Source organism: Myotis lucifugus, unplaced genomic scaffold (genome assembly GCF_000147115.1).
Source record: "Myotis lucifugus unplaced genomic scaffold, Myoluc2.0 scaffold_16, whole genome shotgun sequence".
Taxonomy (NCBI): Eukaryota; Metazoa; Chordata; class Mammalia; order Chiroptera; family Vespertilionidae; genus Myotis; species Myotis lucifugus.
In genome coordinates this window covers 4018130-4045696 of record NW_005871064.1, presented here as the reverse complement: position 1 = coordinate 4045696, position 27567 = coordinate 4018130, and the positions used below count along the sequence as shown (strand labels likewise).

At 44.5% G+C, this 27567-nt stretch overlaps 3 protein-coding genes across 5 annotated transcripts in view; 1 reads left to right on the top strand and 2 right to left on the bottom strand.

Moving 5' to 3' along the window:
- Window positions 1-4719, bottom strand: part of PSTPIP2 (proline-serine-threonine phosphatase interacting protein 2) — a 64358-nt gene extending 59639 nt beyond the window's left edge. Inside the window, exon 1 of the mRNA XM_006085140.3 lies at window positions 4586-4719. Within this exon, the coding sequence (XP_006085202.1) occupies window positions 4586-4687 (102 nt within the window). The 5' untranslated portion in view covers window positions 4688-4719. The remainder of the gene's footprint in view (window positions 1-4585) is intronic.
- Window positions 4720-9908: 5189 nt separating this feature from the next.
- On the bottom strand, window positions 9909-18370 carry ATP5F1A (ATP synthase F1 subunit alpha). 3 transcript variants are annotated; one of them, XM_006085137.2, is made up of 12 exons: window positions 18200-18370; window positions 16645-16723; window positions 15583-15752; window positions 13563-13736; window positions 13297-13463; window positions 12950-13098; window positions 12465-12616; window positions 12135-12359; window positions 11252-11359; window positions 10983-11127; window positions 10248-10398; window positions 9909-10133 (listed from the first exon to the last, which is right to left on the bottom strand). In XM_006085137.2, the coding sequence occupies exons 1-12, from the start codon at window positions 18257-18259 to the stop codon at window positions 10052-10054; spliced, it is 1662 nt and encodes a 553-aa protein (XP_006085199.1). In that variant the 5' UTR covers window positions 18260-18370; the 3' UTR covers window positions 9909-10051. The 3 variants fall into 3 exon arrangements, with proteins under 3 accessions (XP_006085199.1, XP_023606634.1, XP_023606635.1); XM_023750866.1 differs by lacking the exon at window positions 11252-11359 and having other exon boundaries at window positions 18200-18349; XM_023750867.1 differs by lacking the exons at window positions 16645-16723; window positions 18200-18370 and adding an exon at window positions 16247-16386.
- Window positions 18371-18505: 135 nt separating this feature from the next.
- HAUS1 (HAUS augmin like complex subunit 1) overlaps window positions 18506-27567 on the top strand; it is a 12888-nt gene continuing 3826 nt past the window's right edge. The window contains exons 1-7 of the mRNA XM_006085139.3: window positions 18506-18725; window positions 19509-19756; window positions 20852-21026; window positions 22222-22357; window positions 23498-23632; window positions 24654-24777; window positions 26406-26471. Of these exons, the coding sequence (XP_006085201.1) occupies window positions 19727-19756; window positions 20852-21026; window positions 22222-22357; window positions 23498-23632; window positions 24654-24777; window positions 26406-26471 (666 nt within the window). The 5' untranslated portion in view covers window positions 18506-18725; window positions 19509-19726. The remainder of the gene's footprint in view (window positions 18726-19508; window positions 19757-20851; window positions 21027-22221; window positions 22358-23497; window positions 23633-24653; window positions 24778-26405; window positions 26472-27567) is intronic.

Genomic DNA, 27567 nt, shown 5'->3' with positions numbered 1-27567 from the left:
GCAGAGCCAGCTTAAGCTGTGGTGAGGCCCTAGATTCCAAACTGGTCAAAGGTGTGGAGCAGAGGGACAGCCCCGAGCACCCAGCAAGTTCAGACAGCACCAAGGCTTCCCTAAGCTCTGTGCAGCTGCAGGGGGAGGGGGAAGTGCTGACACAGGGACTAGGAAGCTTGAGCCTCGGGAAGGCTGGGTCAAAATAGGACCTAGAGGACAGACAGGGACAGGTTGGGCCTCAAACCCACGTGCGGAGCGTGGAACTCTCCTGGGTGGGAGGACATCTACCTCTTCAGGGGCAGGCTCTCATGTCACCCGGGCATGTCTGCATCTGAGACACTTGTGTCCGATCATGCCAAAGACGGTGATTTTTCCTCTCCTCTGGCCCAGCCACTTCCCCGGAGCTCTGGAAAGCACAGCCATGGTCCCTGCCTGTCTTATTCTGAGGGAGTAACTTCTACATCAACCAAGACAAGTTACCCAGCACCGCTTAACCACACTGCCACAAAGAAGGCACACTAGGGAAGGACTGGGGAGAAACGACACACAGGCGGGCTTCCTGTTAGGCAACCTCAGTTTTAAAAAACACAGAGTATTTCCCTTCTCAAACAGATCCACGAAAGGGTTCCTTTAAATAAGCGTTTCCATGGAGCATCTGAATAAGATTGTTTAGGAAGTATGTGCTGACTCATACCTTTTCAGGAACATCTCTCTAATTTGACGCTGGCCTCTCAATTCCCAGAGAATGTTCTTCTCTTGGGCCTTTGATGGCTCTTTCCTGGTTGGAGATCTGTGTCTCTGCCTCTCTTTCTTTGCCCTCTCTCCTCCTGCTTCTTTGGGGACTTCATTCTTTCTCCTCATTTGACTGACTGTCGCCCACTTCCTTTAATTGTCACCTCGGTGCTGATAACAGCTGATAATCACAAGTGCTCATTATGTGACAGGCACTGTACTACTAATCTCTGATTTCATCCTCAAAACAGTCCTATGGAGTAGACACTGTTATTATCCCCATTTTTTTTTTCATCTTCACCCAAGGATATTTTTCCACTGAGTTTTAGAAAGAGTGGACGAGAGAGGGAAAGACAGAGAGAAACATCGATGTGAGAGAAACACATCAATTGGTTGCCTCCTGCATGATCCCAACCAGGGCAGGACCAGGGAGGAGCCTGCAACCGAGGTACGTGCCCTTGACTGGAATCGAACCCAGTACCCTTCGGTCAGCAGGCCGTCGCTCTATCCACTGAGCCAAACCGGCTAGGGCTATCCCCATTTTTATACACAGGAAAACTGAGGCTTGGTGGGGTGGGGTGGGGTTGAAGGAACTGCCTGAGGTGCCCAGGTAGCAAAGGGCAGACCCGGGATTCGAACCCGGCCAGTCCACCTCAGAGATTCTGCTGGCAACTGATGACACTTCTGTACTTCACGCAATTCCATGCACTCTCTCGCCTGGACACCCTTTCCAAGGGGCTAGGGCTATCCATCTCTACCAACCCCTCAAACCCAGAATGCTGACCATCCTGGTTGTTTAAACACTGAAATACTTCCAAACGCTGCCACCTGGCAACCTGTCCCCTTCCCAGATCACTCCTCCAAGACCTCCCCACATCCTGGCTCAGTGCTGGGGGCTGAGGGCTGGGGAGTGCGGGCTTCAGGATGCTGCCGGCCTAGGTCCTCACCAGTACTACTCCTGTGGTTAGATATTGCTGGTATCACTTCTGCCACCTCCTCCTCCTCTCTCCACAAACCAGTTCCTCCTTCTAACTTCCTTATTTCTGGGGTCCGCACCTCATTCTCCAGTTCACCGTACACGAGTTTTTGCCAGCCACTCAGTTCTCTCAACCGCCATCCCCCCCTTACCCCCCAGGAGTGTGAAAGCCTCATAGGCAGCCCCTGAGGTCCCCAGTAGTTCTCCTTCTGCCCCTCTCTTCCCAAGTCCTGGCTGGCTGTCCCATCTGCCGGACTCCTTTCCTCCTCCCTACTGCTCACCTTCAACTGGTGGCCTCGTCCTGTGGCTCTGACCTCTTCTACCTGCTGTGGCTCATCCCACCTGTCTCCTTCCTTACCCCTTACTATGGACTCCACCCTGGAACAGACCCCTTCTAGCCATGGCCCAGCTTCCGTGGCCCCTGCTGGACTCCCCCTACACCCTGCCCCTTGCTCCTCCACTCTTGAGGCCAGGCACTCAAGGACAAAACCTCGATTCCTCATGAGAAGTCTACCTTCTAACCAAGGTGTTGGTCTTACCCTGCCAATGCCTCCTCCATTAGACTCCCTTATACAGAGAACGCATTTCACAAATATGAAATAAATTCAGTCAGCTGATCCCCACTTACGTTTCCAAAGCTTCCTACCTTATCCAATCACAACCCTCTCGAGAAAGCTATTGCCAGCCACTCAATTCTCTCAGCCGCCTTGCCTCCCTAACCACCCCCCCCCAGAGTGTGAAAGCCTCCTAGGCAGCCCCTGAGGTCCCCAGTAGTTTCCCTTCTGCCCCTCTCTTCCCAAGTCCTGGCTGACTGTCCCATCTGCCTGACTCCTGAGCATCCAATGCAAGGCACTACGGCAGGTGCTGGGGACCCAGCTGATGTGACACCCCCGGAGCTCAAGATTAGAGCTGGAGGAGAAAGATATATTCATATGAAGGTCCAATGGTAACCCACCAACTTCCTCTGGCACTGCCATGGAAGACAGACAAGCAGACAGCTATGCTGGGACAGACACGCGTGCTGAGCGTCATTGGTCCATGCAGTCCTGCTCCACTATTTAACAGGACCTTGAGAAGTTGGTTAATTTCTCTGCCACTCAGTTTGCTCTTGTGTAAAACGGGATGGTAAGTAAGCTACCACCACAAGGTATTTGTGAGGCTCAAATGAGTAGTGTGTATGAAGCATTTAGAACGGGCTCTCCACAGACTCTGTGCACAGTAATAATAGCTATTACTGTTTTTATCCTTTTATATAAAGTGTCATAGGAAATTAGAGATGGAAGATAAACTTGGCAAACTATCTCTTAGGATCTCAGATACCTTCTGACAGGATAAGCCCAGAAATGTTTCTCCCCTAGACCATCACCTAACCTCTAAGTCCTAACCCAGACCTCATTTCTGTCCCCTCCCCTAACCACTCCTGCCAGTCTGCATCTGGAACAGCTGGGCGGCTGCTTCACTGTGGCCTGGGAGGGCTCTGAGGACAGAGGCTGCAGCTCTTACCCCATCATGCCCTGTCCGCCTTACAGACCCACCTTACTCACTCAGCAACTATTTGGGGAGCACCCTTTGTAGGTCAGCCCATGTAAGGGGCAGGGGCACTGAAAGCCAGCACAGCACCTATCCACAAGGTGTTCACGTGTTTGTAGGCCCCCAAATTCAAAACTATCAACTAACAAATGCCAAGAAGGACCAAAATGTGTGCCAGGGGAGCAGGTGACAGAGCTTATTGGGTACAATCAAGAAAGGCTTTCCTGAAGAGGTAACATCTGGGTGAAGATCTGAAAACTGGGTGAGAGAGGGAGGCAGGTCTCTCTGACCTGCTTTTTTCCCACAACGCCTGTCGTGGACCCAAAAGTCCTATCTGTGTTGTACCTAAAAAATTCCCAGGACTCCTCCCAGCGCCTGCTGTGAGGTCATTCACCCTCCCTGTGAAGCTCACAGGTGGGCAGTATCCCAAGGGAACCTCAAAACCCCAGGAAAGGGGACTTCAGAAGGCAGGGTATACTGTCCCTGAGGCCACAGAGCCAGGTTTCTCCACCCAGCAGCCCTCGATGGGGGACAGGGAGCTGTGAGGCTAAATGGAGGGCAAGCAGGGTCCCGAGTAAGGAGTTGGAGCAACTTGGCAGCAATAGGTCAACTTCGAGATGTGCAGGCTTCCTGCTCCTGCCTTCACGGGATGAGGGCAGTTCCTCTCGGTGCAGGGATCACACCCTTAGGGGCCCCTGGGGAAGGAGAAGAGTGGACAGAGGGTGGGGGGCAGGCAGACCTGTCGCCTCCTGCTTGGGCTGGTCCTACAGGGCTTGGATGCCCCCACCAGCTCGCAGGGTCTCACACGCCTCGGCCTCGCTCTGGGCTGGGGCCAAGGCCGGGGAGGGGGCTCAGGGAACGGGCTGCCTGAGGGCACAAAGCTTCTGCAAGAGAACCCTCTCGGGTCCGCAGGGGAATGAGAGCTAATGCGGCTCCTACAGGCTGTGTGTTTCCAAGGACCTGAAAAGACCACCCCGGGGGGTGCCGCTGCCAGCCGGCGAAGCTCACCCCAGCTCCCCGACCCCAGGTTCCCCCCAGTCCGCTCACGGCGCAGCCCCCGGGGCCATCGGTGTGTCTCTCCCCGACGAGTTGGGCCTCCCTTTGGGTCTCGGTTTCCTCATCTGCAAGATGAGGGGGTGGGTGTCCCAACTCTACGGGGCTCGCGCTGCACCCGTCCGTGGGAGTACGCGCTGCTGGGGGCCCCGGGACCGGACTCGGGGACTGGCGTGCGCGCGCTGGGCTTGGCGTCCGCTCCGGTTCTGCCTCTGAGCAGCAGACCGGCCCCTCGGCGCCCCCGGCGCGGCGCCGTGCAGGGTCGCGGGGTGGTGCGGGGCTGGGGCGCCCCCCGGGACTTACCCAGAAGTTCCCCTTGAACAGTGAGCCCGTCATGGCCGGCGCTGCGGCGGGTGCGGAGGGGAGCAGAGCGGAGCGGCGACGGCGCTCGGAGAGGCCTGACATTCGCGGCCGCGGTCCGCAGCCCAACTCTGGACACGCACCGCCGGCCTGAAGGCCCGCCCCCGCCTGACCACGCCCCGTACCGAGGCCCCGCCCCCCGCCACGCGGGACCCGAAGCCCGGACCCAGACGGACCGGCGGCGTCAGGCCACAATCGGTGAGCGACACCTAACTGCCTCCTCCTCCAGGAAGCCTCCGGCGATTGGAAGGAGCTGGTCCGGTGGCCTGCCCGCCCGAATTCGGCTCTGTTCCTGCCCACAAGTCCCTTCCTCCCTCGACCGAATTCCTTGCAGAGAACCCAGGCGCGAGGTGGTAGGGGAGTCCCCGCCGATCAGAGGGTGGCCGCGTGGATGGGGTGTCAGCGGGGCCACACTGGCCACGCGGTCTCGTGAGGTGTAGACGCTTCAGCGAGTTGTGTTCTGGACCCCAGGTGCCCCGTGCAAATCACCCAGCCCCCGGGGCACGTTTTAGTCTAAAAGTCGTGGAGAGGTCACGGATACTTTCCTCCCCCCTGACTCTAGGTCCCTTAGCGGGGTCTTTACAGGGCGCACAGGAGCTCAGCTCCTCCCGGACCCTTTCCCATTCTCAAGACCCGAGACCCTCTCCACCAATCCCACCCCAGCAGTAGGAGCCCAGAGCTTCCCTCCTCTTCCTCCACTCTCATAACAGAACATACACCCCCATAAAAGCATAGTCCCAGGGCAAGTCGGACCCATCCCTGCTTTGTGGTAATATGGCACTCTATGCCCTGAGCCAGAAGGAAGGCCTCCAGCCCTGGGTGACTTCAAGGGCATGCACCTGTTCATCTGGTCCTTCATCTCTTTGGAAAGCAGTTAGGCTAGAACAGTGGTTCTCAACCTTGGCTGCACATTAGAATCGCCTGGGAATCTTTTTGAAATCCTGATTTCTGGGCCTCATCCTCTGGAAATTCTGTTTCTTTGTTACTAATGTTGTGGCCCCACCCCATAACAAAGAATCAGAATTTCCGGAGGATGAGGGCCCAGAAATCAGGATTTTAAAAAGATTCCCAGGTGATTCTAATGTGCAGCCAAGGTTGAGAACCACTGGGCTAGAAGGAAAGGAAGCCGGGCAGCACCATCAGGAGGCAGCAGAGGCCTTAGGGCATCGGTTCTCAACCTGTGGGTCGCGACCCCTTTGGGGATCAAATGACCCTTTCACAGGGGTCACCTAAGACCATCAGAAAACACATATATAATTACATATTGTTTTTGTGATTCATCACTATGCTTTAATTATGTTCAATTTGTAACAATGAAATTGGGGGTCACCACAACATGAGGAACTGTATCAAAGGGTCGGGGCATTAGGAAGGTTGAGAACCACTGCCTTAGGGGAAGGACGGCGGTGGGGGGGGCACCAGGAAAACAGGCTAAACCAGTGATGGCGAACCTTTTGAGCTCGGCGTGTCAGCATTTTGAAAAACCCTAACTTAACTCTGGTGCCATGTCACATATAGAAATTTTTTGATAGTTGCAACCATAGTAAAACAAAGGTTTATATTTTTGATATTTATTTTATATATTTAAATGCCATTTAACAAAGAAAAATCAACCAAAAAAATGAGTTCGCATGTCATAGGTTCGCCATCACTGGGCTAAACCTTAGCAGGAGGGGTAAGAAATAGTGCACACTGGGAAGATGAAAGAAGTTGAAGGGCCAAAAACAGGACCAAGTTTTGATCAGCTGCCTCCTGCACCGTCCCCACACAGGATGGAGCCTACAACCCTGGCATGTACCCTAACTGGGATTAGAACCCTGACCTGCTTGGTTCATAGATCCATGCTCAACCACTGAGTCACGCCGGTCTGGCTTTTCCTGAAAGTCTTGAAGATTTAGAACAAATATTTAGGAAACAATTTCATTGTCTAACTTAACGTCTAATTTTTCTTTAAGTGTTAAGTCTTACGATTTTTTATGGTACATTGTGCTTGATTTTTGAAGCTCACGCAGGCTTCAAAGATCCCTGACTTCTAAGGCTCTTCCACCACCTGGTGGCAATATTGCAAATTGCAAATGTTTGTCGAAGCTGCATTCCTCAAACGTTTATTATGCTCATCACCTGGACAGGTATTGATTGAAAAGACAAGTAAAATGTGTACTATATACAAGGGTCTATGACAAATTTGGGACATTTTACTAACAAAGTTAAATAACACTACTACAGCAATTATGAAATCATGAAATTTAATAGTCAACATATTTAAGATAACCGTTATTTTGGCAACTTTTTTTTCGTGTATAAGACACCCCTCACTTTTCCAACCCAAAATTAAGAAATCAATATTTTAAACATTTTGCTGGTTTTCCTCTTAAGGCCTTCTTCTTTTTTGGCATCTTAAGTTGTTCTTGTTTTCTCCACTGTCTGATCATACACTCATTGGGAAGAGGTCCAAATTATCTCTCGGCAGCTCTATTTCCATGCTCTTTTGCATAGCTGAAAGACAATCGCTTACCGGTATTTATGGGCTCAGAATGCAGAGGTCCCTGTTGCATCTGTGCACTCTCCACCTCCACCTCCAATTAGGGCATCACCGCATGTCAGTAACAATAAGGCTCGTGATTGGAAGGAAGCCTGTTTGACAAGGTATGGGCAGCTAAGCACCCGCAAGGCTCCCTCAATTTCAGTCTAACGATTTTAGAAAAAAAGTCTTATACACAAAAAAATACGGTAATCTCTTCCAATAACAGATATTTGCATAGTTAAGCTCTTACTGTACATAAAATTTGGAGTCTTGCTTTTTTAACTTAATGTTTCCTAAGTATTGTCTAAATTCCTTAAGTAAATCTTTTCTAACAAACAGTTTGATACCACACAGTGCTGGCCAAAACACACTCTTGCATGTAAAATTGATTATCTTTGTAAAGAGAAATTTGCCCATGTCATCCAAATGTTAGATGCACCTATCTTTTGACCCAACATTTCCATGTTGAAGATTTGCCCTCCAAATATATTCATGTGCAAAGTGAAATATGTATGCAGTTAGTTATTCATAGTAGCATGGTTATTCTAGCAAAGATTTAAAGCAACGAAATGTCCATCCATTAAGAATTGCCTCGCCCGGCTGGCATGGCTCAGTGGTTGAGCATCAACCTATGAACCAGGGGATCACGGTTTATTTCCAGGTTGGGGCACATGCCCAGGTTGTGGGTTCGATCCCGTGTGGGGCCTGCAGGAAGCGACCAATCAATGATTCTCATCACAGGTTTCTTTCTCCCTTCTCTGAAATCAATAAAAATTTTTAAAAAGAATTGCCTCAATATATTGATGTATCTTTTTTAAATTATTTGGCCGTGGAAGGAACTAAGTGGAGACATGAGCCTAGGCTGGCTGCTTTGGCTCACTAAGTCAAAGGAAAGGGGGCCTTGTGGACAGGTTCAGGGGGTTTATCTGGGAGGAACTGCTGCTGCCAATTGCTGCCCTGGTTGCAAGCCTCCAGTGACGATTTAAAAACAGAAAACGAATTTAGTCCTAAAAGCCTCTGCCTGGTTAGGGTTAGGTTAGTGTTGTTTATGGTTAGGGTTAGGCTATGGCACTTTCCGTCCTTCCCCCACATTCTGAGCATCCATACTTACCAGGCAAAAATTAGTCCAATTCTCTTTATTTTTTTAAATATATTTTTATTGATTTTATAGAGGAACGGGGAGAGAAAGAGAAACATCAATGATAATCATTGATCGGCTGCACCGAGCCCGCAACCCAGGCATGTGCCCTTGACCAGAATCAAACCCGGGACCGGTCAGTCCCCAGGCTGACACTCTATCCACTGAGCCAAACCAGCCAGAGCCAATTCTCTTTTTTTAAATGAGTCTAAGGCACGGGGATGAATATCCAAGCCTCTGGTCAGCCTGAGGACCCTTGTTACCACACTGGGCTAGAGATCTTCAGCTGAAAGCAGACCCTGATATTTTGGGTCAGGCCCGTGGCCTGGCTAGGGGAAAGGTACAACCCCCACTCAGCTTTTAGAACTAAAGAAAGTCCATGATTGCCGACTATTGCAAGCTGGAAGACGGCACTACCCTGTGGTGATCCTCTTCTGAGAACAAGGTGCAGGTAGCGTTCCTGAATACCTACTGTGTGCAGTGCACATTGCTAGGAGTTTCACAAGTGACCTCACTGAATCCTCATGACCGTGGGGCGTCAGGATTACCAGCCCCTGAGCAGATGGGGACATGGACGATCAGCAAGGTGGGGTGGCCCGCCTGGGATCACACTGCTGGCTGGAGGCAGAGGCAGCATGACACCCAGTCCAAGGCAGACACTGCAGCCTGGCCCCTCCCTCCCACACAGCCAGAAGTGGAGAGTAGCTGCTCAATTAGTGTTCAATGAATCTGAAACGAATCTGAACATGCCCAGAGAAGCCATCACATTAAAGGCTGCAATTTTAAATTACAGGTGCAGAACTTGAAGGGAAGAAAAGCAGAAAGTCAGTTACATGTATCTACGTTGCTGATCCTCTCAAGTCCATCCCTATCCTGACCTTTCCCATCTCATTCCCCAGCTTCCCCATCCCATGCCAGTCAGGCTCTTCTGTGCTGCCACCCCATCTTAGCTCATGCTTTGCAGACTATGGGTCATGCTTCCTCCTGCTCATCACCACTCCCTTCTCCAGCCCTCGGTGTCTTCCCACTTCTTGAACTTCTAGAACTTGTCAACTTTATCACAAACTAGCCCTTAATAACATGATATATCCTTATGTTCTCTAATTTCTGTTCCTCTTGGATATTTTGCCTCCCCAAGATTTCAAAGCACCTCAAGAGAGATCTTTCTCATGTATTCATTGATGAGACAATGATGGAGCCAGCCAGAGAATTCAATGAACTCTCTCTGATCCTCAATAACAAGATGTTTTATTTCATTTCCCATTGTCTGATCCCTCCCCCATCCAGGAAAGAGGTGTAAACCTGGCAGGGGTTCTGACCAGCTAGCTAAAGCCAGATGAGACCCTGGGACCAGAGCCTGGTCAAGCAGAGGCTGTGGTCCGAAAACACCAGGGGGCAGGAGAAAGCTGTTATTCAATTTGCCAAGTCAATGAATTTCTGTTTAACCAAATATAAAGCACTCTAGAATCTGCAAAGAACTTAGCTGTGAATTATTTAAGCCTACTTAGATTGATAACAGTCAAATAAAATAAGCAACGAAGCAATGCTTACCAATTCCTCAAAGCAATCTCAGTTCTTTTAAAGGAACCATTCAAACTACAGAAAACCACCAAGCAATATGGAACCTTTATTTTTAAGGTGATTCTGTACATCTGGAGCATGAGAGTAAACCTTTTACAAATGGAACTGATTACTAGAAGAAACAATGACGAAACCAAACTGGTATTTGATGTGAATCCATAGGAGTTTAAGCTTCAAATCCAGCCAAGAAGTTTGTTACAATTTCTTTCAGCTTTGCATCTGACTGTTCTGAGATCTTTCCGTCAGTCCTGTTTGGAAATAAAAGGAGATCATTAGTTCTGACCTGGACAAAAATTCAATGACTAGGCTAACTACAAAATACAAAAGAAATTTAGCAAGACTTCATGCAATTGTGTTCATACCTGATACTGCCCAACAGGGCTTGGTGTTGGCTGATAACATGAGACAAGAAAGCACTCTCAAACTTTGTGATCTTGCTGGGCTCCAGTTTATCAAGATACCCTCTTACACCGGCATAAATAACAGCCACTTGCTCTTCAATAGCCATGGGAGCTGAAGAGAAACAAAAGGATGCCAGTGAGTTGTTCAAATAAATACCATGTTACCAAAGTCAGAGAAACTTACTTTTCCCTCCATTAACAAGTTTCTTCATATCACTTATTCTCACGTTCGCAGTGAGAAACTCCACCCCACCTCCTCCCCAGGAAACAGTGATTTTCTTATATTTGCAAGTCCTAAAGTATAATATTAGGGCATTCTCCACAAACACTGTTTATCATCTGGCAGCATTTAAATTATTTTGGTTATAAATAATTTGCTGAATTTTTCTAACAAGATAAGTGAATAACATGCTTTTAAATAGGACAAATTCTACACTCATATAGTGGGGCGTGAGGAGCATCTAGTAAGTCTTAATTCTCCAAAAAGTACTAAACATAGTAAGTTTTGCTGGTTATTAAGTCTGTAGCATTTACATTTAAATGATAAAGACTGTCTATACTTTGATTAAATAAACAAGGCATCAACTGCATTCAAAAGGCAGTACCGCTGATGAGATAACAGCATGTATTACAGCTTGTAGGAAGCTATGTCATATTCCCACATAGTAGGAACTTGACCAAATAAAGAGAACTCACAATACTGTCCTTGCTTCAGCAATTCAGTCAGACGTACACCACGACTCAAGAGTTGCTGAGTGGCAGCATCAAGATCAGAACCGAACTGAGCAAAAGCAGCAACCTCACGATACTGGGCCAATTCCAGCTTCATGGTACCTGCCACCTGAAATACAGAATTGGTTAACTCATACTATACAAAAATCCTTCACTCAATGACACAGAGCACTATACAAATACACTTCGGTTTTAACCTAATGATACCTCTCCCCAAAAGTGATTCAAATTACCTGCTTCATGGCCCTGGTTTGGGCAGCAGATCCAACACGGGACACAGACAAACCAACGTTGATGGCAGGGCGAATACCTTTGTAGAACAATTCTGTTTCCAAGAAGATCTACAATGTAAGGACAATGCACATGCTAGCAAACTTAGAAATCAGCATTTCAAAATTAAGACACTGTGCTGAAAAACTGAAGCCCAAAAACACTGAGGAAGAAAATACTAAATGGTATCTTATGGTAAATAGCTCCTCAAATCTTTCACAACCCAAATCAACCTACATATTTCACTGCTGAGATTGGGAGATGTGAATAACATGAAAAAAAAAAAAAGGTTAACGTTTTATTAAAATACTAGAAGCCCAGTGCACGACATCTGGGGGGGGGGGGGGGGGGGGGGGCGGCAGGCAAGAGGACAACCCTCAGCCTGGCCTGTAGCCTCTCGCAATCCGGGACCTCTGGCTCCTAACCACTCACCTGCCTACCTGTCTGATCGCCCCTAACCACTCTGCCTGCCTGCCTGATCGCCCCTAACTGCTCGCCCCCACCGCTGCGGCTTCGTCAGGAAGGACATCCGGAAGGTCATTCGGCTGTCCAGTCTAATTAGCACATTATGCTTTTATTATTATAGATATGCAGGTGAAGTGAAATGATTTCTGGGATTTGCTCAAAATTATGCAGGGGGAAGGATAGCAGGGGTATAAATGAAGCAAGAAGTACTCCATACTATAAATTGATATATGGGGTTTTGCTATACTATCCTCTTTACTTTTGCATACATTTGAAATTTTCCATAATAAAAAAGTAAAATCAGTTCAGAACTACTATTTTCAACCAGTACATTGGAATCACCCTAAGCTTTTACATTTATATTAAGCATAAGAATAATACCTGTCCGTCAGTGATGGAAATGACATTCGTTGGAATGTAAGCAGACACATCACCAGCTTGTGTTTCTATGACTGGCAGAGCAGTCAAGGAGCCACCACCAAAAGAATCGTTCATTTTGGCTGCTCTCTCTAGCAGACGGGAGTGTAGGTAGAACACATCACCAGGATAGGCCTCACGACCAGGGGGTCGGCGCAGCAGCAAAGACATCTGACGATAAGCAACAGCCTATAGTACAGAAAAGGGTTAGGAAATCCACCTATTAGACAGAAGTTACATTTGGTCAAATAGTGCAAACATACAAACAGAGTCTAAAAATACATTTATTTTGACCTGTTTGGATAAGTCATCATAGATGATCAAAGCATGTTTGCCATTATCCCTGAAATATTCTCCCATAGAACAGCCAGAATAAGGAGCCAGGTACTGAAGTGGGGCAGCATCAGAAGCGGTAGCTGAAACCACAATGGTGTACTTCATGGCATCTGAGAAAAACAGATTTGTTTTACAAGGTTATTAATATTGTGATTTCTAAAGTAGAGGCTACTGTAATAAAAATTATCTAAATGCTTTACTAAGTGATTTACTACTAAGATTAATCTGAGTCAAACAGCTTCTACTTTAAAGAAAATGATAAAACCTTAAAACTTAGTTTTATGCTAAATTTTTACATTTATTTTTCTTTTATGTATTGACTATATCAGTATAGAGTTCATTAGAGAGTAATTAAAATCAGCCTTCATTAAGTAGACGTTATCCTAAGATTGGCAGCTATAGGGCTCCCAGGTAACAGCAATGGGACTAAAGTTCTTTAATACCTGCATCTGTAAGTCTCTTCACCAACTGGGCAACAGTGGATCTCTTCTGACCAATAGCAACATAGATACAGTATAGCTTCTTCTTTTCATCAGTTCCCTCATTGAAACGTTTCTGGTTAATGATTGTGTCAATAGCAATTGATGTTTTGCTTTAAAAAGCGAAAGTAAACATAAATCTTAACTAAATGTTTCAAAGAATTCCCCAATTAAAATTTCACTACTACAACTAACCCACACATCAAATTTTATTCTCCCCGTTATATCCAAAGCATTTACCATTCCAACACTATAATCTTTTCATAGAGCCAATTTTAGTTAGAACTTTTAACAAGCTACTGAGTCTTTACCCAGTCTGTCGGTCACCAATAATCAGCTCACGCTGACCACGACCAATGGGCACCAAGCTATCCACAGCCTTAATGCCAGTCTGCATTGGTTCCCGCACAGAGATTCGAGGAATGATCCCAGGGGCTTTCAGGCCAACTCGCCTACGGGTCTTGGAACCAATTGGACCCTGTTGATAAAAAGGAACCCCAGAACAATCAGTCTTGATATTTGTTAGAAACTACAACCACACCAAAAAGGAACTACATCTAATGAATGATAAACCTACCTTCCCATCAATGGCATTACCAAGGGCATCTACTACACGACCCAACAGCTCCTCGCCAACAGGAACATCCACAATGGCTCCTGTTCGCTTCACAATATCTCCTTCCTTAATTAGTTTATCATTTCCAAACACGACAACACCCACATTGTCAGGTTCCAAGTTCAGAGACATACCCTACATAAAAGACAAGTGAACACCAATGAACCCCAAGTGGCTCTTCTCCCCACATACCAACACTACATGATATGAAGCTACAGAGAAAAAAAGGCAGTATTGTTCTTTAGATCTGGTTTACTCCTAAATATTTTTCTAATAAACAATCTCTTTGGTTAAGACTTTTAAAATAGCGCCTTGGCCAGATAGCTCAGTTGGTTAGAGCCTCATCCCAATATGCCAAGGTTGCAGGTTTGAGCCCTGGACAGGGCATATACACGAGTCCACCAATGAATGCATAAATAAGTGGAACAACAAATTAATGTTTCTCTAAAAATCAATAGATAAAATTTTAAAAAAAGGACTTGCTTCTTATCACATCCTCAAAGAGCACATGGAAGGAAAGAAACTGAACATGGTAAATTTTTCCACTGCATTTCCTTTGACCATAGCTTTTGAGCTGGGTGATCAATATGAAATAGTGATCAAGGGCAATTTGAAATTTTAAGACATAGTTGATTTACATCTTTTGATATATAAGAAGCTCCATAAACAGTTTAACTATCTAATGAACCTCTACTTGTCTGGTTAATGGAAAGTGAAATTAAAAGCTACCCAATCAAGATCGAATCTTCATAATAGTACTGGGTCATCTGTCATTACAAACATTTCAAAATGTTAAGATTTTATAGCCCCTAAATCAAATCAAAAAGGCTATTCCAGGAACTCAGTCTGGTCAGTGATGTAAGATCTGGTGTAGCTATCATAAGCTCTCTGATGATATACGTCCACTTCTTTGTACTAGGTTGAGCCTAGAATACAGAGGAATATCGTAGAATATTATTGGAGGTACTGAATCTTTAGTCTAAATCTGATTTCAATATAGGTCACTAACCACATGTGGCTTCTTAAATTTAAACTCAGTCAAATTTATAAATGTGGTCCCTTACGTCACACCAGCTACCTTTTACATGCTCAATGGTCTCATACATACACTAGTTACCATATAAATAGCACAGACATAGAATATTTCTGACATTACAGAAAGTTCTATTGGACAGTATGGGCTAAGACTCTTAAAAGCTAAAAGGAGACTTGAGAGCTCATTAATTTCAGCCTAAGCTTCAAAGACATATAAGACACACACACTAAAAATAAGAGGTTAACTTTTTAGACACTGATAAAACTTTTGGCCCTACAATTTGCCTTGTACATTAAGTGGCTCTTTTTCCATACTAGCAAGAGGACCAAGACGATCCTTTCCCCTATTTGTGTACTACTGCCCCTGGTCCATCTAGACATCAGGCTCTGCTTTCCTCAGAGAACTATGACTCCTACAACTTTTAATTCTCACCCCACTGGCCAACTAGGCTCAACCTAGTAGAAAAAAGTGGGCTTACATCATCAGAGAACTTGTGATAGCGACACGAGCAACTCGCCTCTCACCAAGAGATCTATTCTTACTAGAAATACAAAGTCAGTGACTTTGAACTTTCCACCAGAAATGAATTTATTAATTTTATTAATTTAATTAAACGAGTTTAATTAAAGTTATCAAATGCTTTTATACAAGATGATCTTCACAGCTACAAAGAACAGACTTGAACTTCTTAGAATTTGGGTGAAGATTTACTAAAACTATGTACTTAGGAGCTAATGGCTATGACTTACGTGTAAATAAGTTTCTAGAGTGAAAACCCTTAAATATATTTTCACAATCTATGACACTGACCACAAAAACCCTGAGGCAGATTGAGATTTAAAATAAAAAACAAAACAAAAAAAAACTGACATAATCTGATTTACTAAATGAATAACTAAATGAAGACAACAACCCTAAACAGCAAAATACTATTTTATAATTTACCTTTAAGCCTGAAGAAAACTCTACCATTTCTTCTGCTTGAACATTCCTCAGCCCGTGTACTCGGGCAATACCATCACCAATACTTAAGACACGCCCAGTCTCTTCAAGGTCAACAGAGGTATCAGCTCCAAGAATTCGCTCTTCAAGAATAGAGGACATCTCGGCAGTGCCTATTGAGAGCAATGCCATTACAAATAATAATCTGGCCCCAGTTTCTTTTCAAAACCTATTTGCATAACAACATGAATAATATAATTTGTGATCACAATGATCAAATTATACTCCAAAAAGCAATAAATGTAGTTCTAATTCAAAAAAGCATGAGATCTATGAAAAAGAACCCAAGTGATTCAGAGAAAATTTCACAAGACAGATAAAAAACTAATAAAATTAAAATATCCTTAAAATAAACTTGCAAGGGCAAATTCATAGATAGCACCTAATGCCTTTGAAAAACATAGAGGTTAAAAACTGCCTACTTTTTGTAAATTTTTTCAGGAGAGGAAAAAAAAATCTTTTATAGATCAGAAAGTGTGTCCACCACCTGACATGTGCACATTCTGTTTCCACCCAACGGGACATTATCAGAACAAAGAAGCTGTACTAACATCAAAAGAGAAATATATAAAACTGTACTTCATTTCACTAGAACAAGCAAACCTACCAACATAGGACTAAATGGCACATTGTGGGTTAAGAATCTGAGGTTCTGCCAGGCAGGTGTGGCTCAGTGGCGACCTATGAACCAGGAGGTCACAGTTCAATCCATCCATGTCAAGGCACATGCACAGGTTTCAGCTCAATCCCCGGTAGGGGGTGTGCAGGAGGCAGCCGATAAATGATTATCTCTCATCATTAATGTTTCTCTCTTTCTCTCCCTTCCTCGCTGAAATCAATAAAAATATATTTAGAAAAAGAAAAAAATCTGGAGTTCCGCAGTAACTAAAATTGAGAGAAAAAATTAACAAAATAGGGGGAAAAAGCCTGCAACAACTATGTAACTTATCTCTCGTTTAATGAGAAGGTAGTAAGTGTGGTGTAGATTTAGAAATAATGACTCACCAATCTTCTGAAGCTGGGTGTTAGAGGCATGGAGATTCCTTGTAGCAATGAAGGATGATCCCAAAGCATTTTTGGAGACCTAGGGCAAAAATGTATTTTTTAAATCTGATTTTTAAAAAGGCCTTTATAAAACTGGCTAGCTTGAATGCAAGCTTAGTTTGATCAAGTTATCTGTTAAGATATTAATTATACTCACAATATTTTGCTTAAAATTGGAAGACTTTAAACAGATGAAGAAACACTTTTTTGATATGTAAAAACCTATTTGCAGTTCCTGGAAGTATAGTAACAGTTAACAAAGTATTTTTCCCTTTAAAGGTATCAGGCACTATTATTTTGACTTTAGAGATATTTATATTAAAAAACAAAACAAAAACAATCAAGAGCCCAGCCAGCGTGGGTTAGTGGTTGTGCATCCACCTAAGAACCAGGAGGTCACAGTTGGATTCCCGGTCAGGGCACATGCCCGGGTTGTGGGCTTGGTTCCCAGCGTGGGCGTGCAGGAGGCAGCCGATCAATGCTTCTCTCTCATCACTGATGTTTCTATCTCTCTCCCCCTTCCTCTATGAAATTGAAAAAAAAAATATTTGTTTTTAATCAAGAAAACAAAACAACTGTCAATGTTGAAATGTGATTAGAAACTATGCTGCCAGCGGTTGGGTTAGGGCAGTATGTCTATTTCACCCTTCAAATTGAGACTACCTTTAAGATGGAAAAAGTAAGTAAATGTAAAAGCGCTAACACAGAATTTAAGTAATTCTTAATTGCGAGAGAGAGAGAGAGAGGGAGAAGTAATGAAGGGCATTGAGCTTCACAGGCATTTCCCAACCTCTGCTCTATTTCCCTCGAGTCCCCATCACTGTCCAACAATTCCTCACGGACGGAAGCTTAAAACCTGTCAAAGTGCCGCCACGCACGCTCTCCTGCTAGACGGGACCGTGCCGCAGCGGCTGGCCTGCCATGGTCGCGGTACCGGCCGCAGGAAACGCACACCCGCACCTGTGCCGGGTCTTTGCGATCCTTTCGGGGTTCAGCACTGAGGCCGCCCACCCAAGCATTCAGGAAACGCCCTTCATGGGCTGCTCTCCTCTGAACTGACCTCCGGGCAGAGTGAAATGCCGGGGCCCGCTGACCTTCACCGGCCGGGGTTCGCCGCTCGCTCTGACCTTCAGCGAGGGAGTCCCGGGGAATCGGCGGGGCCCGGCCACCCCGTTTCGGCCCGGGCTTCCGACAGCGAGCGCCCAGGCCCTGACCTTCACCCAAGGCCCCTCGCGAGCCGCTCTCAACCGAAGGGAATCCTCCTGAGGCCCCATCCCTGGACGGCATCAAGGTCACTGTGCCCCCTGCACCACTCTGCACCATCTCGCACGGATGGCGAACACAAGGGCCTTTCCGGCGGCCCCTCCTGCCCGGCCGGAGCAGCCAGCAGTGCAAGATGGCGGCGCCTGCCACAGCCCCTCACCCTCCTTGCAGAGAGAGCTCCCGAGCCAGCGCCCCACCATCACCCGCTGCTGCCCGCACGGGCCACCTCCTCCCGCCGGTGCCCTGCGCTCACCAGCCCGGCCCGCCGAGGGAGGGCGCGGGCTACGGCCGCGGCGACGCGCACGGACAGCATCTTTGCAGCTCCTCGAAGTTGTTCTGCAGCCGCAGCCTCGGACTGACTGGGACAAAATGGCTGAGCGGCGAGGAAGGTCAAGGCAGCCAGCCCACCTGACCCGGAAGTACCGCCCCTCGCTTTCACCTTCCGGATGCAAATCGGCCTTTGGCGACGTGGGGGTGGTTACTTGTTTTTTTTTAGGTATTATTTTTGGATGTAAATTTCAAAAGGAATGATTAGACCTTTGCCAGCGTCCGCGCGGGCATTGCTGACACATTTACTGTGGTCTTTCCAGTTGACCTTGTGACTGCCCGGGGCGACCACGTGGGTAGCGGAACCAGTGGTGAAGCGGTTCCCTGGCCAGATTCCGGAAACAGGTGGTGCTGACACCCCGTCCGAGGGCGCGGCGGGCAGGCTGACCGTGAGGCGGTTGGAGGTGTCAGGTCTGAGGCTGTCGCTACGAAACCGTTTTCTGCAGAAAGAGGTGATTCTCAGATCAAGGGGCCCCACTCCAGACCCTCTGTGTCAAACATGTTGGGCTCTGAATTTTGACAAGCACCCTGTGGACGACAGAGGGGCCACATACTAAACTTGTGCGTGTGGTTTTAATGTGGAAATATGTAAAATAACGTGTGTCTAATTTACAGGATTCCTGTAACAATGAACAAAAATAAGAAATCACATAGGAAAGTATACATTGCAGTAGCGGTATCAAGAATCACTCACAGTGTTAACCACAATCACGGAGGGAGGAGAGAACTTGACATGGAAGAGTGGCAGCGCTAGCAGTTGAATGCTGTCAACAATTTTATTTTTATCTTATTTATTTTTTAATCCTTACCCAGGGACATGTTTTCATTGATTTTTATAGAGGGTGGGGGGAGAGAAACATCGATTGGCTGCCTTTCGTATGTGCCCCACCGGCCCGGGAACTGGTATATGCCCTGACCCGAATGGAACCTGCCACCTTCCGGTGTAAGGAAGGACGCTCCAAACAACTGAGCCACACCGGCCAGGAATGTCAGCTATTTATTTTAAAAGTCTCCAGCACGTTTAGCTCTTTGGTAGTGGAGATTAACGGGTAAAACCAAGGTTGCTGTAGTTTATAATGCCGGGGTAAAATGAAAAGTTTAAGCTAGTGCCCACAAACATCCGCTATCCAAAAAACAAGTTTCAGATATTTTTTTTAAGACAAGCAATTCAAGTTAGTAGTCAAAATGTAAGAAAACACAGCGTGGCTCTATGCGATTCTATTCTCGTCCTGTAGATTATACCATGGAGGGCGGAGGGCGAGGCGAGGTGGCCAGCAGGGAGAGGCTTGCAGTGCTGGAGCCAGGCGGCAGCCTGGAGTCCTGGTGAAAACTACAACTCCCAGAAGTCCCGGGCCCTAAGGGGCCGGACCCACGGCGTGTGGGCGGGGCCTTCAGAGCGAGCCCGGCAATTCTCCCCCGAGGATCTGCTCCAGAAGTGGCGGGAGCTGCCGTTATGGAAGCGCCGGAGGAGAAAGAGGCGCAGGTGATGGGGCGGGAGCGGGCCTTTGCTGCGTCCTAGAAGCGGAGTCTTTGACACACCCGCCCGCCGGGCGGATCTCCTGCCAGGTTCACTTACCTAGTCCGGGGGCCCATCTTCAGTCCCGCCTTCATGCTCTTTGATTCCCCTTTCTACTTGGGCCGCCCTAGAAAGGGCCTTTCCCTTCCCTCCCCTGTTTAGTCTTGGGCGTGAAACGGAGTTGAGGAGCCCCCGGGTACAAAATCCCTCCCAGCAGTCTGAAGTAGGACTTCTTCTTTTCTTTTTAATATATTTTTATTGATTGTAGAAAGTAAGGGAGAGGGAGAGAGATAGAAACATCAATGATGAGAGAGAATCGTTGATAGGCTGCCTTCTGCACGCCCCCCACTGGGGATCGAGCCTGCAACCCGGGCATGTGCCCCCGACTGGAATCGAACCCGTGTCCCTTCAGTCCACAGGCCTACGCTCTATCCACTGAACCAAACCAGCTGGGGCAAAATGGGATTTCGATTTCTGAAGGGGGATGCAAGAATGTAGCCTTGAGAGTAGCTTATCTTGTCCCATAGTTTGAACCCAGGAGCTGTTTGAATCAGAGGAGCCAACAATCTTGGGGTTTAATCACCAGGTACTTCTCATAAATCGTGGAAGTCCATTGCAAAGAAAAGGAAAGGTCTTTTTTTGTCCTTACACACTCCTGACCTGCCTCCGTGTCCCACATCCCAGCCCTACGAGCCTCTGTGGGGCTTGTGTATTGTGGACAACTCTTTTTTTCAGAGTTCGCATGGATACGAATGCTTTAGTTAGCACATGCATATTGGTCTTTTAAATTATTTGAGTGATGCCAATTATTAGCCTATATGCCGCTTTTGTTCCTTTGAGAAAGAATGGATTGTTTTCTGGTAATTTTGTTCCTTGTGATTCCTCACTTATTTCCTGACATCTGGTATGTATCTTCTTAAAGACAAGTTAGGATGTGAAGTAAGCAGGACTTCAGAGTATTCATAGAAAGCACTTTGTTGGCTTCTGATCGCTTATTTGTAATACTTGCTTTGTGCCATTACAAACAAGACTTAAAGTATTTGTCTTCCTTTTCATGATTAGGTTGCTGCGTGGTTGAAAAAGATATTTGGAGATCATCCTATTCCACAATATGAGGTCAATGCCCGGACCACAGAGATTTTACATCACCTTTCAGAACGCAACAGGGTCCGGGACAGGGATGGCCACCTGGTAATAGAGGACTTGAAGCAGAAAGCAAGTGAATATGAATCAGAAGGTGAGATTAATTGCAGAGTTTTTGAATGAGCTAACCAGAAGTAACCAAATTTTATAAAGGGTGTCCCAAAATTCACGCAAGATTTGAATTTTACGCCATTTGTGCCGTAAAGTGTTGCCAACGGAAAAAAAAGATATCGTCACACCTGACAGTTCAGGGTTATTAAAAATGGAGCACTACACGAAAGAACAACACGTTTTCATTGTTGAGCAATATTTTAAAAATAATGAAGGTTTGGCAGCTACAGTTCGCAATTTTCGTGCAAAATATGGTTGGAATAGTGATTTAACTTCATCAACTGTGAAGAGATTAATTAAAAAATTTAGGGAGACTGGATCAATTAGTGATCTTAAACACTCAGGCCGTCCTTCAACAAGTCATTCAACACAAAACATTGAAGCAGTTCGTGAGTGTTGCTGAGAGTCCAGGGACATCAATTCCGCACCGTGATCAAGAGTGCGTATGTGCCAGCAAAGCCGTGGAGGTCATTTACCCGATATGCTATTCCATACATAACCCTATACTGTATACTTTATGAATCAATAAAAATTTACAATTTTTAATTATAAACCTGTGTTTTCTATCAAAATTACTTCTTGCGTGAATTTTGGGGCACCCTTTAATACCAAAGTGTACAAGAGTAATTTAGTGTAGAAAAGTTTTTAGGGTTTTTTTGTTTGTTTTTAGAGAGGAAGGGAGAGGGAGAGAGAAAGAAACATCTATGTAAGAGAGAAACATCGATTGGTCGTCTCCCATACATACCTTGACTGGGAATGGAACCCATGGAACCCACAACCTGGCCATGTGCCCTGACCAGGAATTAAACCCAAGACTTCAGTGTATGGGAGGATGCTCCACACTGGCCAGGGCTGATATACCATATACATGAAATGTTCATAATAGACAAATGAGTAGAGACAAAATGATATTAGTGGTTGCTAGAGCTTCATGGGTTGGGAATTGGAAAATGATTACTAAGAAGTGGGGTTTCTTTTTGGGGTGATGAAAATGTTCTGAAATTGATTGTATTGATGGGTATGCCACTCTTAATATACTAAAAGCCATTGAATTACAGGTACGTATACTTTAGGTGGGTGAATTGTATGATATGTGAAAGATTCAGTTAAACTGTTAAAAATTTAAAATGAAACAAAACAAACATCTTAATCATCATAGAATTATTTTATCTTTTCAGCCAAGCATCTTCAAGACCTTCTCATGGAGAGTGTGAATTTTTCCCCTGCCAATCTCTCCAGCACTGGTTCTAGGTATCTGAATGCTTTGGTTGACAGTGCAGTGGCCCTTGAAATAAAGGATACCTCAGTAACCAGGTAATTGTTATGATAGTTTTCATTTCTGTAATCATATATGTTATAAGGTCTTGACCTAAAAGACTGTTTCTCAGTGTAATTCTGTGTGGGAAATGGACAATAAGTGCCAAAACACTGAATTTAATGAACTCTATCTTTGTTAGTGAGAATGTATGATTACTTCAGGTAAACTTGGTATTGGTTAAATTTTAGTGTTTTCTCCTTCCAGGATCAGGTTTTTGAAGTTTGATTCTCATGTATATTTGGAAAGGTATTGGGTATCGCTTACTTTATTCCCTGTAAGTATACAATGAGAAAAGTCGTAGGCTACATCATCTGGTTCAGCATACTGAATTTTGGTTATGTTCCTACCCTACGGGGTAGAGTAGTTTAAGGACCTTTATTCTTTGTTACAGGCATTTCACCTGTATAATGACATTATTCTTCCATTAACCCTAAGAGGAAACTGAAGTTCAGGAGGGGCGTTAAAGAACATCTCTGAGCTAGTAAATGGCAGAGTTGAGGTTCAAACCCTGTCTGACTCCAAAGTCTATATGAATATCACTGGTGGCCATATCTTAGCTAGGATGACAACTATAACTTACAGAGAACTATGCAGCTATTCTTCTTCATTGTCAATGTAAGGGCTTGGAATTTATATATATGCTCAAGAGTAGTGTTTCAGGAATAAAAACATGTATATTGTATGGCAGCAGACATCTAGACTTAAGTCAGTTTAGCAGACACTAAATACTGGTTATATGCCATATACATAGCACTGGAGAAGCAGCGATGAATAAGATAGTAATTGCAGTCATGGTCAAATAAGGGAGGCGCATGTAAAAGTATAACACAGAGTGTGACAGCTGTAACATAACAAGAGTGTGCAAGCTGTAGCTTGGGCACAGAGAAAAGGGTGGTGAATTCCAGGATGGGAGTCCATCTTATTTGCGTTTTGAAAGACAAGGAAATTTGCCAGGTGAAGAAGGACTTTGCAGGCAATGAGAACAGCAGGTACAAAATCCATAGAGTTATGAAACAGCATGGTTATGGAAGAATCTACATAGAGAGCAAATCAGTGTTAGAAATGAGGAATAATTGCAATTATTGTCCTTGATGTCCATTTATGTGACCAGATTCTTTTTTTTTTTTTTTTTTTAGTTTTCTCTCTGCAGTGAATGATTTGACCTCTGATCTTTTTCGTGCCAAATCCAAAAATGAAGAACTCAAGCTTGAATTGGCAAAACTTGAAAAAAAATTAACTGCAAGTTTAGTATTAGAAAAATGTCTACGAGAGTAAGTAACTGAATTAGAAATGGTGACAATTTTTATTAAAAGGCAATAATAGGACTTTATCATATTTAGTTTTTAAGAAATGGGGTCCATAAAATGTTTTTTAAAGTAGAAAATGACTTGAATGGAGGTTGGGTATAGACTTTCACCTTTTACTTAATGTAATTTTTCCTTCTTTTTACAAATAACCTGGGTTTGTTCATTTTTTAAATGTATGTGAATTTTCTTTACAAGGCAACTTAAAGTGCATTATAATTTGTTGCTCTTTTTTTTTTTTTTTTACGCTAGTGCTCTACTATCTCTCTTGATGCTCTGGGTCTTTTTTTAGGTCCCTGTTGTCCCAGAGATTAGATGCTATGGATCAGAAATATGTATATGCATACATAATTTGGCAGTGTGTCAGTGTGTAAATTTATTCAATAAATATTGACTGTGTATATGCAAGGCACTGTGTTATGTCACATGCAGGAGAGAGGCCTAATTCAAATTGGCTTTAGAGTATTTTTTTTAGAGTATTTTTTTTAATATATTTGTATTGATTTCAGAGAGGAAAAGAGAGGGAGAGAGAGATAGAAACATCAATGATGAGAGAGAATCATTGATCATTGATCCCCACTGGGGATCAAGCCCACAACCCAGGCAACGAGTCCTGAACCCGGGAATCGAACCGTGAATCCTGGTTCATAGGTCAATGCTCAACCACTGAGCCACGCCATCTGGGCAGCTTTATGGCATTTTTAGTCACTTTTTTAAGCAGCAGATTTACTTTAAGAATAATTGGCATAAATTAACCTTAAAATTATTTCATGTTTCTTGAGAAAAACCCCAGATAACAACATGGAGGGAAGGATGACCTAAAAGAATGCCTGTTAATTAGTCTGGGATATAAATTTTATGGTAGAAAATTCATCAACTATGTTATCTATTGTCTAATTCAGAGTTGAATCCAAAAAGTAATTGAGCTTTTCTTTTTAATAATAATTTCACTGAGGAGAGAAAAATGTTTCAATTTTACTTTTTAAAGCGATCTCAAGAAGGCAGAGTTGCAGCTGTCTACGGAAAGGGCCAAAGTTAACAGTCGCCTTCAGAACATGGACTTCCTAAAAGCAAAGTCAGAAGAATCCAGATTTGGAATCAGAGCTTTAGAGGTATGTATGAAGGACTGAATAATGTTAGGTCTCTTTTTGACCTTCATTTCACAACGAGGCAGTATTACCAATCCTTTTTTACAGACAAGGGGACTACAGAGAAGACTGGTAACTGCCCAAGGTTTCATAGCTGCTTAGCAGTAGATCCAGAATCCCTTACAGGCAGCCAGGCCCCGACTCAGAATCTTAAGAAGCACTGTGCCCATCCTATCACAAATCTGTGGCTCTGGAAAGATTGACATGCAACAAAAAAGTGTTTAGACGCATGTTTCATCTGTGATTTGTAGCTTATCTTTACTGGATTACTAGGTGTATCAGTTAATAATTCGGATTGTGTAATCAAAGAAAACACGATAATTTCAAGAGAAACATCAAAAGTGCTTTATTCAAAGTAATGTCTTTTGCTAGCTACACATTTCCCCCATCTTTCAGGTAATTTGTGGATACCGTCCCAATAGAACTTTTCTTGTTTTGAGGCAAACCATTCAGAGACCCAATTTTCCACTTCTTCGTATGTTTTGAAGTGCTGCTCAGAAAGTACTTGTGCCATTGATCGGAACAAGTGGTAATCTGAAGGAGCAAGGTCTGGTGAATATAGCGGGTGGGTTAATACTTCCCAGGCAAGATCTTTTAACGTGTCTTTAACTGATTTTGAAGTGTGTGATGGTGTGTCATCATGAAGCAAAATTACTTTGCCATGTTTTCTGGCCCATTCTGGTCATTTCACGATCAAAGGGTGGTTCAAATTGATTATTTGTTGTCAGTATCGATCAGTATTAATGGTTTCACCTGGTTTTAGAAGCTCATAATAGACCACAACGCAGAGCATTGTCTTCTTTCCAAAGCGATTTGGCCTTGCAGTCGATGTTGATGGTTGACCTGGATCAATCCATGATTTTGTGCAGTTTGGATTCTCAAAATAAATCCACTTTTCATCCCCAGTCACAATTCGATGCAAAAAAGAGTTTCTTTCGTGCTGCTGAAGCAACATTTTACTGATGACTTTTTGGTTTTTCATTTGTCTTTCATTCAGTTGATGTGGCACCAATTTTCCTTCCTTTAAAATCTTTGCCATTGCTTGTAAATGATCGGGAATTGTTTGCTGAGCAATGTTTAATCTTTCTGCAAGTTGTTTATGAGTTTGACACGCATCTTCATCCAATCATGCTTGTAATTGTTGGTCTTCAAATTTTTTCGGTTGACCTGGACGTTCTTTGTATTTCACATCGAAATCATCACTTTTAAAGCATTTAAACCCAGCAATCACAAGTATCTTGAGATGGAGCAAGCTTCCCGAAGTATTCAGCAGCACTTTTCTTCAAAATAAAGTAATGAATTAAAACTTCCTGCAAATGCTCTTTTTTTGGCACAAAATTTGACATTTTTAAGTGTAAAAATATCTATGATGTTAACACCTTTAGAAAATTTGACATATGAAGTTTTGAAGCTTGTTGTCAATACAACAAAATAGCATACATATCAAATCGCATATATATCAACAAATGTGTAACTCCATCTATTGAAAAAAATCTGCATTAACCGGTACACTTAGTATATGTTGAAAACATTTACTGATGATCACTTTGAAAATAATTTTCTTAACTGAACCCCCTTTTTTGTAACCGTAGGAGAAACTTTCAGCCCGAGGCATGGAGGCTTCTCTGTCTCATCAATCACTAGTAGAACTTTCAGAGGTGAGCTTGATTCAACCCAGTTTAACTTTCTTTAAAATCTTAGTGCACAATCTGCTTTTTCACTTGTTTTTTTTTGTAGAGCGTTATTCACTATTAACCTGATTTATTTTCCTTTACCTCTGTACTTTATGTTCATCAGCATTCATATCTTTGTTCCTTGTTTAGCTGTATATATCCTCACATTTGTTTGGTTTTCTTTATTACTATATGCTAGAAACTCTATGCTGGAGTCAGTTATACATTATTGATTTATTTACTAAACAAATTTATTGAGGAACTATGTGCTAACCATCTAAGTCTTCCTCCCTTTTCTCTGTCAAAGTACAGTAAAAATGCAGGCCCCAAAACTCCTACAGAATATGATTCTAGGTTTTTAGGTTTTTATAAAGATTTTGTCTGTTTTGGTGGGAAAAGGAAATAACAGGGACTTTGTGTTATTTTATTACTCTGTGTGTTTTGTTTGTTTGTTAATCCTCACCGAGGATATTTTTTTCAATTGATTTTTTTAGAGAGAATGGAAGGGAGTGGAAGAGAGAGAAACATTGATGTGAGAGAGACACATCGACTGGTTGCCTCCCAAACATGCCCCGACTGTGGTTGGGGATCAAGCCTAAACAGAGGTACATGCCCTCAACCAGACTTGAACCCGAGACTTGTCAGTCCTCAGCCAACACTAACCACTCAGCAAAACCGTCTAAGGCTCTTCTTTAAATATATATATACTAGAGGGCCGGTGCACAAAAATTTGTGCACTGGGGGGGGGGGTCCCCCAGCCCAGCCTGTGCCCTCTCGCAGTCTGGGACCCCTCAGGAGATAACGACCTGCTGGCTTAGGCCTGCTCCTGGGTGGCAGAAGGCATGCCCAATCCCTAGGTGCAGCCCTGGTCAGGCTCAGAGCAGGGCCGATTGGGGAGTTGGGGTGCCGCCCCCTGTCATGCACAGAGCAGGGCGGATTGGGAGGGTATCGATACCTACATATATATATATCAGGGTAGGGCTGATTGAGGGGCCTGTCACGGCCCCCTGTCACACTCAAGGCAGGGTCAATGGGGAGGTGCGGCACCACCCCCTATCACAGAGCAGGGCCAATCAGGGGG